The sequence below is a fragment of the Dendronephthya gigantea genome, unplaced genomic scaffold (genome assembly GCF_004324835.1).
Source record: "Dendronephthya gigantea isolate DGI-Jeju-01 unplaced genomic scaffold, DenGig_1.0 000015F, whole genome shotgun sequence".
In the NCBI taxonomy this organism is placed as follows: domain Eukaryota; kingdom Metazoa; phylum Cnidaria; class Anthozoa; order Malacalcyonacea; family Nephtheidae; genus Dendronephthya; species Dendronephthya gigantea.
The window spans coordinates 804112-820771 of NW_021163025.1; the positions used below are offsets into that span (position 1 = coordinate 804112).

The following is a 16660-nucleotide window of genomic DNA, read 5'->3' on the forward strand; positions in this document are numbered from 1 at the left end:
GGAATTTAGAATAGCTTGATTCCGTAGTTTGGAAATAAATCAAAATCTAAAACAATTTTTATATATTGCTTTCTGTTGAGTTTGCTCTATCCATTTTTATTCTCTTCTAGTTGGTCTTCAAATGTCTTGAGAATAAGGAAAAAATGAAAATTATGTAAAATGAGATTTTTGTTAAGGAATTTTTTAGACAAAAAATGATAAGGAAAATGAACTTATTTGTCGAGGAATTAAAAGAATTCGGAACTAGTTTCAGTTTTCTCGGGGGCACGGATGGGCACGGACTGCACGGTTTCCAATATGGCGGCCGAAAATGCATTTCTTGGAGGTTATAAAGTTGGATTGATTTCTGCTTCTCTTTTAACCGGAGATTATAAAAAAGCAAAGAAAAGGAAGGGGAATGAAGGTTTGATATTCGAAAGTAGCGAAGCCTTGCAGCCTACGTTTATTCCGGTCAAGAAAGAGGTTCAAATGTTTGATATTTTATCTGCTTTTATATATTGACATTTTCCAGTTTTAAATAAATATCATTATATGGATATAATTCATAATGTAATCACTAATGACAATGTATTAATCTTTTAAAATGTAAGACTCGTTTAATCTCGTGGGCAATAAATTAGTCAATTGTTTATAAATACTGTAGAAAAAGGTCAAAAATGAAGATGATTTGGCAAAGCAAAGTGTTCTGGATACAACTGCTGAAGGTTTGAGACCATGTCATGATTTGTCAGGCCATATTTTGTATTCCTTCTGCCACAGGCAACTAACATGCCCAGCTTTATAAATACACCGTAGAAACTGATGAAAACATTCCGACCAGAAAGACGAGTAAATCACCGAAGAACAAGTCATGTGATGATGATCCAGAAAGACTTGCCAGAACCATATTTGTTGGAAATCTTCCTTTGTCAATCTCAAGAAAGGTCAATGAAAGTTAAAGTTTTATTCTTTAGGATTGCCCACAATAATTCCTAACAATTTTACGGTGTAGAACATTCCAATATGTAACAAAAACGTTCTAAAATGTAACAAAGGCAATTGTTGCAAAAAATGTTGCTAACGTGGGAAAAATCAATTAGAACCTTTTACTGTGTGAAAAGAACGTTTTTCGTGGGAAAAGAACTTCCTCGCGCGAATAGAACCTTTTTTGTAGCAAGCGAACGCGTATCGCGAGTAAGAACGTGTATTACTGGAAAAAGAATATGAATTCTTAGTTCTGCTGTTTATTTACTGTGAACAGGCTTTTCTGACTAAAATCATTTTATTTGACTTGTAAGGATTTGAAAACATTTTTCAAAAAGTATGGAGATGTCGAAAGCTCGCGATTAAGATCGGTGGTGAGTATGCGCAAATTACCAGTGTTTTGTAGTTATTGCCTGTTCGAAATTTTCTATCTGAGTTCATTTTGTTTCCTTAAAGGCAGTTCCTGATCTAAAGACTTCCAAAAAAGTGGCGGCTATAAGGTACCGGGATTAAAGCATTCATTGATTAAGTGACAAAGGCCATTTAAACGCAGCAATAACAAGATAACTTTCAACACATTTAGAGGATTTGTTTGGACATATTGTCTTTATCATTGAGCACATTTTAAACATTCGAGGCATTAGCAATGACGTAGAATCCCACTAATCTTAATCCAATCCTTGTTGCTTATGGTGAGTCAACTTAGGTTTTTAGTAATCCGTAAGTAATTGGTATCTTTTTCATATTTTAGAAAAACGTTTAATCCCAATCGAAACAACGTGAATGGTTACGTTGTTTTTAAAGATAAAAAATCTGTTGAAGAATCCTTGAGCAGGTGCTGTTCGATCACAGGATGCATGCATTCACACCATCATGAGACACGCAATGAACTGATTTATATAATCTTTCTCGAAAGTTTTAATTTTAAACTCTGATTGTACCACACGTCTCTTCACAACTGCCAGACATCTCGTTTTAATATTAGGGGTGGGCCAGGGTCGAATTATAGGCAAGCCCCTTTTGCAGACAGATTAATGCATGCGGCTATATATATTTTCACTTCAACTTTACTCGAACATTTAGTAATGGGAAGATTATCGATGGTCTTCATATCAGAGTTGACAGAGTTGATAACGGTGGGAAACAGGTTAGAAACTATGTTCAGAATAAACCATGTTCAGAAGAAACTGCTCAATATTTAATGGACTAAACCTTTCCTCTTTTCGTTTTGCAGCATGATCACAAGAGATCGGTGTTTGTGGGAAATCTTATTTTTGGTAAAATTTCGGTGTATATATTTAGCAGTATATAGACTGCATGGTATAGTCTCGCAGCGAGCCGTGTTTCACATAGTCTTTCCAGTATCTACTCGGCCATCTCAGGCTTAGCCTTAAAACACATACACTGTATTCCAAAAAGAAAATTCAAGTCAAATGGGAGATTTAGAGTTACCCGGCCAGAGTTTAGAGTGATCAGCTAAAATACACTTCGACCAAGTCTTGATGGCATTTGTGCATCGAAAAAACGTTCATTCGAGATGATTACATGTATCTGTTCATTTGACATAAAAACCTTATCTTTTAACACTTGTTTCGCGTCCTAGATATGAAAGAAGAAACACTCAGTGAGTTTTTCTCTCCGTGTGGCGAAGTACTAAATGCTCGAGTTATACGAGATTCGACCACGGGTATTGGGAAAGGCTTTGGCTATGTCTTATTCAAGGTGACGAATTATACGCAGTTGTGAGGTTGCAAACAAGTTGTGTGCCTGCATGCTATGGGTTTGTCAGGATAAAAGCGAATTGGAAGGACCTAAAGGCTATGTTTCCCGGTTTTATTTTGTTATTTCTCAATGTTTTAACAATATCTGATGGCTTATTTCCCGGTGTAAACTATTATGAACTTTTGAATCGGCTTAAAGTCAGCGAAAAGTGACGAAAGGCGATTATATTGGGTATTTTCTGCTGAGCTTTCATAATCTCTTCCGCTTTTGACCCTGCATGCCAGGTGACCGAAACATTAGAGTATTTCTTATATGAGAACCATAATTTTGTTATTCAATCGAATTTATTAAAGTATTTTATCCTGACGATGATTTGTTTCGCATTTCTTCCAGGAAGCAAGTTCTGTATCTCTGGCATTAAAAATGAATAATTCTGAACTTAGTGGGCGAAAGATTAGAATTCAGAGGTCGCAAGAGAACCCTAAAGGTGCCTACCTCTACCAATTCTTCACCACCAGGGAAAAATGTCTTGCATTAGCCAAAAAATATATACTAGTAATTATTGCCAGCCTAAGTACGGTAATCGGTTTTGGCCAGTAAATTCTTGAATTATAAAACTTTTCTTGCAGGTTCTTCGACATCAAACGAACAAAAGCGAAAGAGTTTTCACGGCATGCAAGCGAAGGAGAGGTTTTATCACAAAAGAAAGATGCTGAAACAACAAACGAAATTTGGCCTCTCGAAAGGAAAGACAAAGAAAACTTCGTTTAACTCGAAAGTCAGTAAAAAACATATCAAGGCTAAAAGAACTTCACATGGAAAAATAAGCAAAGAAAATAATTCATAGCATAATGGTAATATATTTGGGGCCATGTGTTTGGTTTGAATTCAAGATTAGTTATAATTAGCTATAATTTCCTTCTCATAAGCGTCAACAACTTTCGGCATACCAGATGAACTTGTTAATCCCCACCACCCACGAACTATGAGTATCGTTTCAAAAATTCCATCGTACCAGTATCTTTTACGTGGTGTACTTTGTTTTATTACAAACGTTTTTATGACTCTCGATCATCAATATAGAACTGTCTACACAATTCTAACAGTAAGAACTTCTGTAGATAGAATTATGTAAAAAGTATTGCACAACATTCGCGATTTGTTGGACAAATGAAATTTTTGTACGGTGTGCATGATATCGTATGATATTGTTCACGGGGACATCGCTAACTTTTATTGTATTAAAGGCATATCTATAATAGTTATCGCAGCTGTTTGTTTTATTGCCTTAAAAACATGCGAGAAGGCACGTTGAATCCTCGCTTGAATCCGTAGTAATTCCTGTAAATTCAGCGGGTTGGTGGGCCAAATAATTTCAATTCATTCAAATTTTAGTTGAATCGTGAATTTATGGCAGCTGCTCTTCTTGTTGTAAAAATTTCGATACCTTTTGTTCAAAATTGTACCCTATTGACTAAAGAATCACGCGAGTATTTACAAGTCGCATCGGAAGGGAAAATTATTATCCTTGTTCAAAAAGATTAAAAAAATTGGAACCAAAAAATGCAAGTTAGCATGTTTGTGTACAGAAATTTCCCCGATTTTGCATTTTTGGCTGCAAAATTTATTGTTTACAATTTTCCGCACAGCGATGAACGGCCAGCGGTTGCACATTTTACCGGAAGTAAAAAGGGTTCTTTTCCCAAATATGGTAGTCATAATTAGGAAAAAACGACAAATTTATGCGAGGAACGGTTTTTGGACCAATCAGAAGCGGCGGCCCCCCGAAGTCTGGAGGAAGGAGGGTAGATCGAGCGTCCTTGTGTGCGAACTGTGATCGCTTTCGTGTCATGTTGGTAGAAAATTTTTGTAAATCACGCTTCTTTTTGTTGTCGCTGTGGATTGAATGCACTCCTTGATACAGGATGAGTGGAAACAGAAAGGAAACGACGAGTGCTCGTCCGGTGAGTGAAACTTTCTTCAAATTTTGCAGGCGCTCGAAGCTCGTGTCATCTAGAAGTATATATGGCTTGGCTATAATTTCAAAATGGTTGTATACGAATATTTTTTTTGAACGCTCTTACTACGAGGCCTGTAGGGGAAATCGTTCGTGTCATTCGCTCCTATCGTTTTGTATGTAGTGAAGCTTTCTTCACTTATGTTTCCTGGCAGTATTTCATTGTGTTTCGTGTCTCGGTTAAATGGATATTAGTTTTGTTTTGAAGATACATGCACACACACTCACACAGTCGTGACAATGTCAAAGTGCTTAGATTCCTCCCCCCAAAAATTGTCGTGGAAAAACACGAACAAGGGTTAGCTTTTCTTGTTGTTACAGTAAAATTATTGGCGTTTAATCGTTGTAGCTGTTTTGTTTCACAAGATCATGTATTTAAAAGGCATGTAGATAAAACTAGTTCGGTAATATCGACATTTTCCATGTCACAACGGCACTTGTTTACGACCAAGATTCTGTTACATTTCGATGTTTTCATGAAGGCTCCTCTGAGATTTATAACTTTATTCGTGTCTGGAGAGCTCGTGTATGTTCTCCACCAAAACCACACGGTTTTTGACGAAGAATTTGTGCTCTAATCAAGCTCAAAACGTCCTATTTCGACCGTTGTTTACGAACAGTTCATGATGCTTTTGACCCACGTTGAAACCGAAGATAATGATATGGATAGCTGAAGTTTTCATTATTGTTTTATGTGTGTTATATCATCATTGACCATTTACAGTTCCTTATCAGTGAATTTGGCTTGTTAAATTGAAATGCAACTTTCCAGTGAAAGAAGTGCCTTTATATGAATGTCCAAGATCAAAAACCTTGATTTTATAAAATATTTTAATAAGTAAACATATGGAATGGGTCTGACTGTTTGAAGTTATGTTGTGGTCAAAGGGTTGTTGTGCAGTAAGGATCATGCCTATACAGTTTCAATGGGCAGCGATTCCTGCATTAATGTTTAAACTTGTCAATTTGAGCTAGATTTTGTTCTTTGACAAAAAAATTTTATGCTTCAGCCCATAGAAGAGCCTCCATATTTGGCTGTTGGGACTGAAGTTAGTGCAAAATATCGGGGAGCTTTCTGTGAGGCAAACATCAAGTCTGTTAAAAAGTTGGTGAAATGCAAGGTATGTCTCTTCTTCTTGTGTCCAATTGCTATTTTGTTGTTATTTGTTAATGCATAGTTGTTTGCAGGTAACTGATTAGTCTTTTTACTTCACTTTCTACTTCTCTTTTTACAGGTGAATTTTGAAAATGGTGGTGGCAACAGTACAGTTACAGATGATTGTGTCATTGGTAAATTGAAAGTAAGTTTCCATGTTTTCAAACCAACCTTCCATATCTTATGTGTCTTTTCCCTGAGAGATTTTCCTGTATGCTTAACTGGGCAATTTGTTCCAGTTATAAGTCTGATCACTACAATCTTTTCATTTTACCTAAATGAAATTGTCTCTCAACTATGACACTATTCTTGGTTGCTGAATGACCATATTATCCTTCCCAAAGGTTGGTTCTGATGTGAAGGTGAAAGTTCCAGATGGTGAAGACATGGCTGGCACTCTGGTGAAGATCACCGATTCAAGCTCCTACACTGTTGTATTTGATGATGGAGATGAACGAACCTTGAAAAGAACATCACTCTGTATCAAGGGTGAAAAACACTTCAATGAAAGTGAAACTCTAGACCATTTACCGCTTACAGACCCGGAAAACTTTGGGACACCGGTTGTTCAGGTAGGGTGGGCATGAAGTTTGTGTGACTTCATACTTAATACCTTAGTTTATCCTAACTAGTTTTTTACCTTCAATTCTAACCAGTCAACTCTATTAACACTAGGATGATAACCAGCAGTTATTTGGCTGCAATTTTGTAGTCAGTTTGAAGCTGAATGTGGTGCCCTTGCCATTATCTTTTTATTGTTTTGGTTTGTGTAATCATTGACCACGAAGACAAAAACAATAGAAATGGACTGGCTTGATTCTGCCGTCAGAGATGGCAGCTGAGTTATTGTTCCAGACTTTCAGTCAACATAGAGTTGACTGGTTTCAACTGAGCTGCTATTGAGTTATTCACTATTATGTGATGCTCCCCCGAAATAAGGTTTTCAATAACTGTAAGCAACTTTTTATGTTCTTATTTCAATCCTAGCAAGGGAAAAAGTCAAGAAAAGGGAGACGAAGTTCACTTAGGTAAAGTGGAATGCTGGATTTGTGTTATATATGAGTACTGTATCTATCACAATTATGTTATTTCTTGTATATCCTTTCCGAATAATTAGAGATTGAAATCAAATCTAGAGATTTCAATTCATATGCAACTGATACAAAGTCACAGATACAGTAGGTTAATGAGATTGTATTTTAGTCACAGGTAGAGTAGACATTTTTCATTGTGATAGCTTGTTGTATCACAGGCATAGTAATTTGCAGGGTGTTTGGGAAATGTTTTTGTAGTTTGGATGATAGCAAAGATGATGAAGAAATGCCTGCCCGGAAGAAATTAGACATCAAGAAAGAAGAAAATGTAGATAAGGTATGGTGTGTCCTTGAGTTATAACTATATATATTCCCTTATAACCAGGGAGCAGCGTGGCAGCATCTTCAAATAACTTAGCATCAAATTAACAAATAGATTACAATGAACCGTTGTCTGTTCAGTTATAGATACACGGTATGACGTCATATGTGATAAGAACAAAAAAGTGGTCACTAGCCGCCGGGGCGAGTGGTCACTCTTTTGTTCTTATCACATATGGCGTCATACTGTGTATCTATAACTGAACAGACAACGGTTCATTGTAATCTATTTGTTTTATATAATAAAACTGAAAAAAATCCAAAATTAATTGAATTATTTGTTTGCAATTTAAAAACAAGAAAATTGCTGTGACGTCATTCCGTGCGTCTGTCCTCTAATAGATCATGGCTCTCAACCAATGAAATTGCTTGAATTCTTTACGTTATTATATAATGTGGTATAACAACTGCCTAAAATAGACAAAACACTTCTCAACATTTTGACCTGAGGGCCTTCGTCAGGAGAGTTAGTATGGAGTACAAGGCCCTCAGGTCTAAACGTAGAGAAGTGTTCCATCTATTTTGGGAAGTTGTTATACCACATTTGATGCTATATATTTCCTTAAACTAAGCAATGGAAATCATGTACTCCACATCATAACAGAACATCTCTACAATTCAATATTTTTTTAATGATAGTATGTTTGTATTCAATTTAAGGTGGTTATGATTGAAGTTACTGAAAAAAAGAAGACCTTCCTACTTCCATCATTGGTAGGTTTAGTCATAAAAGTAACTAAGTTCTTTTGTACAAAAGTACACTTTTTAAAATTTTACTTTTTTTTTCTAAAACGTTATTCATGTTCTCTGTAGCTTTTGAGCTCAACTGATTCACAGAGTGAAGTAAAAAGTCCTGAGAATGTTCTCGTTAGATCATTTAAAGATGGCAAGCAGTAAGTATTTGTTTGAAAAAGCATCTTAGTTTCTCATTATATATACTACTTTTAAATGAACACTTTTCCAATGTGCTCTACATATATCAATGACAAATTGACAATTGCCCTGTTAAACAATCAATTACAATTGCCACATTGTTTCAAGCGTTTATTTTGTGTGCATGACTACAGCAAAACTTAGAGGGTTGTCTCTTATTTTTTGTAGCATTGAAGTTCATCCAAAGGATGTTAAAGATTTTTCAAAAGAAAGTATTTTGAATTCCACATTAGCGAAGGGAGGAAATCCAGCCATAAAGTCAGGTATCGTAATTATATGTACATATATTTGTATTACATGTATAAGTAACTTAGCTTGTAGGTACACCACGTAAGTATTTAATACAAACGTTGGAGATGAAAAAAGGCGGTTTCCAAGCAAACAACCTAACACATATACCACATGCATTTGTACATGCAATTTGCATTTTTTTTTATTTCAATACTTGGTGTACCTACAAGCTAAGCTACTTATTAATGTCACCATATAAACATACAAGAATATTATATATAAGTTTGTAATAATTCTGGCACAAGCCATCCAGTTTCCCATTGGCAAATGCTTGTGGTATATGTGTTAGTTTGTTTGTCTGGAAACACTGATTTTCATCTCCATCGTTTGTTGATTTTAGCTGTTGAGCTTGCGGTGAAATATATTGAAACAAAGCAGTTGCCAAGCGACTGGGACGAAGAAAAACCAGGTGATTTAGAGAAGAATGAAAGTAGCGATAATTCTTCAGAAAGTGAGCCAGAGTCGGATGGTGATGAGAATGACAGGAGTGAATTTCTTCAAAAGCTGAATAAGTTTCTTGGAGAAAAAGGTTAGCTGGTTTCAATGAACACTCAATCCCTTTAATTTTTACAATGTATATACAAAAATATTACCATTGCATGATCACAGATACAAACTCTCCATCTATGTCCTCATATCAAAAGTTTCAAATCTGCACGATTGTGAAACGCTTCATGTAATGCAGAATGTGTGAATTGTCTTTCACCCCATAGAAAATAGATAAATGAGGTCAAATCTTCTGAGGAAAATAGATAAATGAGGAAAAAAATCTACAAGTTGAGATCATTCTTGTTTACAGACAATATAAAATATTGCTAGCCAGAGTTCCATTAGGAGTGGACTTTCAAATTTATGTCAACGGTTAATATTAGTATTATTATTAGTATTAATTATTTGTATGTTTAGGCACTCCTCTTCTTCGCTCGCCAGTCCTGGGCCATCGAGATCTTGATTTGTATAAATTGTTTAAAATTGTTTCCAAAATGGATGGCATGGACAAGGTACTGTATGATGTCATTCGGTTTATCTTCGTGTTTCGTGCTGTGAAACAGTCGTGAAAATAAAATACCCTCAAAGAAAATGATTTCAAGACAGCGGACAGTTGTAGAAAACATAAAAAATTAACATCTAGTTCATGGTGTACCATCCGGCGGCCTTTTTGAACCAGACACAAACTTGAAATTTCATGTTTTTTATGTTTTTTCTCTCAAAGGTGGAATCTTGGTATACGGTTTACAAAAAGATGAATATTCCTATAATTACAACCACAGCTTGTTACCACATTAAGAATGCTTACAAAAGGTACGGATAATGGTACAACCATTCAGGGTTTTGCTTGGCTTTAGTTGTACGTTTACAGTACAGTCTTAGGGGCTGTTTTAATCCATACCGGAAATTGGTGACGCAGGCGTTAAAAACAGTATTTGTAAAACATCACGGTTGAAGGCCTAAAGGGCTTCATTCGCGCATAGATATTGTGAGAAAAGTCAGTCACAAGCAAAGTTGTTTTAAGAGAGAAAGCAGATTTTTTCACAAACATGGTTTGACAAGAATAATGCAAGCATTGTGATGATGGGTCGGTTTCAAAGTATGGGAGTTCAAAAGTTTATCACGTCGAAATTTGCACTTGAAAGTTTGATAAACAAAGCATTTATATTGGTGCAAAAATACAACTTTCGCAAATTGCAAGGTAATTCTCTGGAAATAAGGAAAGGCTCTTGAAATAACAAAGCGAATGTTAAAGGAATTTATATCGCACTAAGGTTGAGATGGTAAAATATGCTGTTAGATAACGTGGGACTCTAAAGAGAACTTTAAAGAGAATGGCTATGCTGCTATATTTAGCTCTTGTCCGGAAATCCTTCAGAACCTACTTCAAAATTACGTAGGCATGTTGGAAGAAAAATCCCACGTTTTGATGATGAATGAATCCGATTGTGGGTTTCATTTACAACTTTTAAATCATCACTTAATTTTAAAACGTCGACGAATATCGCAAATATTTTTGTCGGAAGTTTTGTGAAATCATCTAAAAATACCAATACACGCATTCAAAACACGTTTTTGTTTCAACTGTTTGAAATGATATTCGCTTTTTTGACATGTACATAAGAAGTTTCTTATGGTTTTGTTTATTTTTAGATATTTATATGATTATGAAGTGCACGCTCGTGAGGAGAGCAAAGAAGAGAAAACAAAGAAGCCTGATAAACCTTCAGACGGAAGCACATCTAAAAATACAGCCAACGAGGAAGACGAGACGCCTGTCGGGTCTGATTCGGAAAAAGACTTGAAAGAATTACTTCAACTTTCTGAAGATGAGAAACTACTTTCTCAACGCAGTGCAAATGCAAAGAAAGGGAGGGCTAAAAGAAAAACTAGGACTAACCGAAGCAAATCTCTGAGGTCTCCAAGTTCCCCGGGGTTATCCCCCCTCTCCCCATCCTCCCCCAAGTCCATCAGCTCAATTAGCGCGTCCGAGTCCACAGGGTGCCCAAGCCCTGCGGAGAATTATTGCAATGTGCGGGGTAAGATCGATTTGGCCCTTGGGAAAAGCAGTGAAAAGAGTTCTACCGATGGGGATGATCTTAGAGATAGGAAATGTGATTTGCCTAGTAAAGAGATTGATAGTAAAGACAATTTTAATAGTAAGACGAAAAAGGAAAATAAGATATATAAAGAAAGCGAACTTGTGGTTAAGCTAGAGAATTTGGCGAATGTGGAGATGAGTAAAACGAATGTGGAGAGAAGTAAAGAAAATGGAGGTAAAACTGTGGATGACTCGACAAATATTGCTGAATCTACTGGTAAGAAAGATGCTTTATCGAAAGAGAATGAGAAGCTGGAGTGTAAGAATTCCGAGAAAGAAAGTAATATAAAGAAAAATATAAAAAATGAGGAGAATTTGAAGGACGAAAAAAATATTCAAGATGGCGGAAGTCATGTGGATGAAGGCGGCGGTGAGGACTCGGATGATAGTGGGGATAAAACTGTTGCTATGGATACAGAGACGGATAACCAGGGGCAAGAAGGGACAGATGTGGAGGATGCGGTCGATGTCGTGAATAGTCCGAGCAGCACGTCGGATACGGTCGACAGCGATGATCGGAACGAGCGGAAGACGGACAAGAAAGGGAAGCGGAAAGGGGAGGGAAAGACTGGGGCTAAGAATGATGACGTCAGCGATAGCCCCGACGGTTTGGAGTATAAATTGAATGAACGGATTGATGTACGATATGGACGAGGAAGAAATGCGACCATTTATCATGCAAAGGTAAGGCTGCAGTTGTAAATGAATTTTCAAAACTTCGCAGACTGTAAAGTTGATTTACAAATGTAATTTTTCCCCCTTAGATTACCTGTGTTGATCCTAATGCCGAAGAAGGATTGGTTTACTTGGTTCATTATCAAGGATGGAATGCAAGGTATACACGCTTAAATCTTTGATAGCCGCTTATTAAGAAGCGAGAAAATCAAGAGACCATTGATATTATAGGAACAAGTTGCAGAGATTTTCCTTAGGAAAACACATGATAAAATGTTCTTTTTCTTAAGTCTTGAATTTTCTTGAAAATTTATCAAATCAACAACAATTTTTCTCTACACGAACGAATGCAACAACCCAGTCTGATTCTTAGATAGCAAACCTAGAAATCGTTTTTCGAATCGAAAGACACAATCGCCCAAATCGTTTATTTATTGAAAAAGTAATTTCTCCATTCTTGCTCCTAAACTTGTAGACACGACGAATGGATTGGGCACGAGCGAATCATCGGACGAGGTGTTAAACAAACCAGAACGCGAACCATCAAAGAGCCTTCTAAGAGCTTGAAACCAGCGGCGAAGCCCCCGAAGCAGGCGCCCAAGCCGACCCCGACCACCAAGAAAAACGGTAAGAATGGAGCGGGGCATGTTAAACCATCCGTTGGGGTAAAGGCTCGCAAAAGGACGCCCTCGCCAACGACGAATGCCGGCACTTCGGGTAGAAATGGCAACGGCAGAGCGTGTAAGAATCGCAAGGATAACGCCAGCGAGAAGACAGAATCAAGCTCAGAAGGTTTGTACCCTTGTAGGTTTGATGTCTCGGAGAAGATGGTAGTATTCCTGAAGGACCATAACAATCCTAGGAATCCCATTTTGCGTAGATTATGGTATAAATCATCTGGTATTCCTCCTTGTTCTCTAGTAAAATTCCCCGCTCGAGTGACGAGACGAAATTCGCTCACCTTGCCATTGGATACTTCTGGTAAGTCCAAATATATTTGTCTTGTCTTCTGCAAGTGTTGCTGTAATTGGCGTAAAAGATGTAGGGAAGACCCAGCCGTGTCGATATACATTATGTTGTTGTGTGTGTATGCTAGCAAGCTATTACGAGTATATTTGGAAGGGTACAAATTGTTTTCTGATTAGAAGTACGGAACGAAGCAAGGTGTACTACATCTTATCATATGATGTTGAACAATTTTCGTTTAAAAAATAATATATTTGGTTTTGTCTTCTCAGATCAAGATTTTCTTGATCAAAAAAGTCCGGATAGCAAAGCTGATAGCGAGAAAGAATCGGTGCCCAGTCCACCTCGGGCTCAGCGGAGTGCCAGCCAACATGCTAAGTCGCCATCACCCAAACGTCACCTCGAGAAGACTTCGGACTCGGCAGCGAGCACGGAACAAAAGCTGGGCAATGTGAACTCGGGAGAGAACACTGCGAATGAAAAGAATGGTGACGCAGGTCAGGAGGGAACTGTTGATAAGGAAGCCAGTGCGATGGATGTTGACAGCAAAGACGACGAGGGGAAGTCTTTGAAACGACCTCGCGATGATGAAACCGGTTTGTATTAAGAATTACTTCAAACCATGCAGTTGAAATTGAGTCTGTATTATTTCAAACATGTTTTTAACGGCATTTTCTTCATTAGAAACCTCATCACTGGATTCTCCTCCAAGTAAAAAGAAACCCGAGGACAAGGACTCTTCGGCAGAGGACGTGTTCGAAACTGCTCCCGAGCGCTCGAGCAAGGAGACGAACGAGTCCGAGGCGACAGCCGACGATGCGAGCGGCCCCGACTTGACGTGTTCCGAGCAATTGCCGACCAACTGTGCTTCGCCCGATCCCTACACAGCAGATTTCCCAGAAAGTAGACCCTTTTACAGGAATGGCGTGGTAGCCGGTGCTGAAAGCGGCAATGGCTCGAAGGAAAAGGACAGTTCTTCGTCATTAGATGAAGCAAAGGTCAGTTTGTATTCCAAAATCTATGATAATTCGTCAAAAAAGATTAAAAGCATGATTTGTCGTTGTGATTTTTTTTTCGAACACAATAACAACGTTTGAAATGTGTTAAATAAAAGCGTTGGTTTGCTCTGTTAGTTCCTGTATTCACAGTTGAAAATTCTAAATGTTTTGCAGTGAGTATCATGCATGATGAATAAAATTAACTCAGTGTTCATTTCACTTTATCTAGGTCGAGAAACCGGTCACAAGTCGCAAGACAAAGTGTCGACGTGACAGGAAGGCCAGGGCGCCTAGTTCTCAGTCTTCCGTAGACACTGTTGAATGCCCGAACGGTACCACAAATGGTCCCACTGTGACAGTGATGTTGTCACCCTCATGGACACCTAGGTACAATTTCACCGAGGATTTAGGTAAGTTTCGAAAAATATGCAATGAATTATCGGATTGCAAACAAGTTGAATTGATAAAACCGTTCAGTAAAGTGCATTTAACACAGCCTTATGTTGTCTAATCTCTGCTTTTTTCAATGTTTTTTATGTCCAGACGAGTTATTGAAAAATGAGGAGAGCTCAGAAAGAATACGTCTGCTGACGGAAAAAATTAAAGATATTCGTAAAGTTTATGGCGAATTAAAGTCTGAAGTTGCAAATATTGACAGAAAGAGAAAAAGAAGGCAAAAGAGGAAACGAGAAGGTACAAATAGGGATATTTTTGGGTGTTGTACATATCCCTCACATCCTGGTTACCCCTTTACATTCCCGTACGCCCCCTTCACATCCTTCTTATACACCTTTAAATCCATCTTGTCGAGTACGTATCTTGTCAGTGTATTTGAAAGTTGACCGTTAATTAATATGGAGTTTGTTTTCTCCAGAGGAACTTTCTAACGAAGAGAACGCTACTAGGTCGCCCTCACGTTCATCACCGCTGACCACGACAAGCGCAGTCTCGTCCGCCAACTCGATGGCTGCCGTCGAGTGTAGATGATGTAAAATAGCGGCAGGAAATTTTATCAATTGGAAGATTTTATTTATTTCAAAGCATGAATCTGTATCTATATTGAACTGAATCAAGGTGACAGGTTCGTATTTATAATGATGCAATTTCCGCTCACCCTGTGTGAAAAAAAGGAACAATTAATATAATGTATATATTGGGACTTTTTTTAAAAAAGGGCTCGAAGTTATTCCCAAATAGTTTAACAAACAAAAGTATTACGTGATTTTGACAAGTGAATCTTTAAACACTTTGATCCAAAAAAGGCGAAAGTTCTCCTACTCGTGCGGGCTCAAGTTGTCAGCGGGTACGTTCAGTAAAAGTAGGATGTCGAGTGAAATGCTGAGCCCTCTGATTCTTCATCTGTGAACGGCTGAAAAACTGAGCCTGCGGTAGTACAGAAAGTTTACCGATTCTGTTCAGCGTGAAACAAGCAGGTATTTTGGCAATATTCAATACACATTTGCCCATCCATATATGCCATTTTGTCGGGACAATTTTGGCTTTCATTGGATGTTATTGGCAAATGTTGATAATTGATGATGTCATCTTGCTGACGTTGACCATGTGTGTCACAATTATACAAACACCCTTCCCGTCAGAGTTCTTGCTTCGAGCCCTCGGGATTAATAGACCCTAACCTAACCGCGCCCATAACAACGTAATGAAACAAACTTTGAAAAGTCGACAACAATGAATTTGCGAGTTTTCGTTTTGAAAATCTTCCAACCAAAGCTACAATTCTTCGCTTAGTTTTCCATCAGAAATTGCCAGCTAGCGATATGCCCCGGCTATTTATAAATAACTTTTTGGTAACTAAAAGTTTGTAGTTCAACAAAGGAAAATTTCGTTTCAGATCAATCACCAAGTTTGTTTACATTTTCAATAACCCAGTCAGAATGCATAATATACCATTTTACATGAAGTATGAAAAATTTAGGTGTTCTGATTGGCTTTCCCTGAAAAATGTAAACAAATATGGCGATTATTTTCCCATTTATAAACTTGCCATACATTTTTCTTTCCACCCGACCGCCTTGTTTTCGTGTATACAATGTGATCTACATCTACATTTTATTAAATTTCTCGGTTAAAACAACATATTATCTCTTGAAATATTCTTTATTTTGGTCTTAAGTTTATTTCAGAGCTTATAGTTGCTTCTAGTTGTTTGGAGTATAGCTTGTAACCAAACATACTAGTTTCATGAAGAATAACAAAAGGTATATCAGATTACATACCGCAGAAGGGATTTCTATTTCGACAACCCTGATTATGAGCTGAATATGAGCACAGTAACCTAGTAATATTGTAATAAATTAGAAATTATCCAGCCTACGATTAGCAGAATAATTTGACACGGAAACGAGACTATTGGGTGAAGAGAATTATCGGTTAGGCTGCTACAATAATATTCCAATCTCGCATCTTTTTGTCGACATTTCTGCTTAAATTAATGTCTAATTTGTCAAAATGGCCTTTTCTCTATCGTTTCAACGTAAATTGGACTATATAAATTAATATCAAGGTGCTATGCATTTTTTAAAATTAGTTTTATTGTAAGATAAAATGAGCAGTATTATTAGCGACAACACAACCCGGTGAAATTCTTGTGTTTTATAATGCCTAATGTAAATATAAATATATCTATATTTTCCACCTATTTAAAGGTGAATGAAATTTTAACTTTTCTGCATTTGCCTCCTTCATTCTGTTACACTGTAGTCTGTAGAAGGTATTATAAAGTTGGTTTTATTATCAGCATAATTTTTGAGCAAATGGTTATGGTATTTTCGTGAAATTATTATGCGATGTCTTCAATCGAACCCAGTTACCCAGTTTTCGATTCGTGAACAATTTCGAATTATTTCATGTCCAGAATCCCACAAATATACTCCTTTACTATAATTCAGTAGTATAATTAAGTAGTTGGGTAAG

At 37.2% G+C, this 16660-nt stretch overlaps 2 protein-coding genes across 2 annotated transcripts; both read left to right on the forward strand.

Annotated features, from left to right (window-relative positions):
- The first annotated feature begins 290 nt into the window (after positions 1–290).
- Positions 291–3932, forward strand: LOC114520063 (RNA-binding protein 34-like). The gene is made up of 11 exons (XM_028540267.1): positions 291–462; positions 644–704; positions 796–923; positions 1278–1337; positions 1420–1463; positions 1715–1798; positions 2047–2110; positions 2198–2240; positions 2567–2685; positions 3079–3172; positions 3315–3932. The coding sequence occupies exons 1-11, from the start codon at positions 298–300 to the stop codon at positions 3530–3532; spliced, it is 1080 nt and encodes a 359-aa protein (XP_028396068.1). The 5' UTR covers positions 291–297; the 3' UTR covers positions 3533–3932.
- Positions 3933–4474: 542 nt separating this feature from the next.
- LOC114520010 (AT-rich interactive domain-containing protein 4B-like) lies at positions 4475–16400 on the forward strand. The gene is made up of 21 exons (XM_028540205.1): positions 4475–4649; positions 5713–5823; positions 5938–6003; positions 6203–6430; positions 6846–6886; positions 7151–7229; positions 7934–7987; positions 8087–8166; positions 8375–8469; positions 8838–9026; positions 9404–9498; positions 9711–9799; positions 10640–11771; positions 11852–11922; positions 12238–12554; positions 12684–12743; positions 13001–13324; positions 13413–13726; positions 13956–14136; positions 14270–14419; positions 14601–16400. Exons 1-21 carry the CDS (start codon positions 4611–4613, stop codon positions 14711–14713), a joined length of 3828 nt encoding a protein of 1275 aa, XP_028396006.1. The 5' UTR covers positions 4475–4610; the 3' UTR covers positions 14714–16400.
- The last annotated feature ends 260 nt before the right edge of the window (positions 16401–16660 follow it).

What these genes read in the sequence shown, in the direction of transcription:
- LOC114520010 (XM_028540205.1), top strand. Translation starts at nt 4,611, where the DNA reads ATGAGTGGAAACAGAAAGGAAACGACGAGTGCTCGTCCG. An exon ending in CAATTTCACCGAGGATTTAG is followed by an intron (nt 14,137 to 14,269) that starts GTAAGTTTCGAA and finishes TTTTATGTCCAG; the next exon opens with ACGAGTTATTGAAAAATGAG. An exon ending in GCAAAAGAGGAAACGAGAAG is followed by an intron (nt 14,420 to 14,600) that starts GTACAAATAGGG and finishes TGTTTTCTCCAG; the next exon opens with AGGAACTTTCTAACGAAGAG.
- LOC114520063 (XM_028540267.1), top strand. Translation starts at nt 298, where the DNA reads ATGGCGGCCGAAAATGCATTTCTTGGAGGTTATAAAGTTGGATTGATT. An exon ending in GCTCGCGATTAAGATCGGTG is followed by an intron (nt 1,338 to 1,419) that starts GTGAGTATGCGC and finishes GTTTCCTTAAAG; the next exon opens with GCAGTTCCTGATCTAAAGAC. An exon ending in GTTGAAGAATCCTTGAGCAG is followed by an intron (nt 1,799 to 2,046) that starts GTGCTGTTCGAT and finishes TCGAACATTTAG; the next exon opens with TAATGGGAAGATTATCGATG.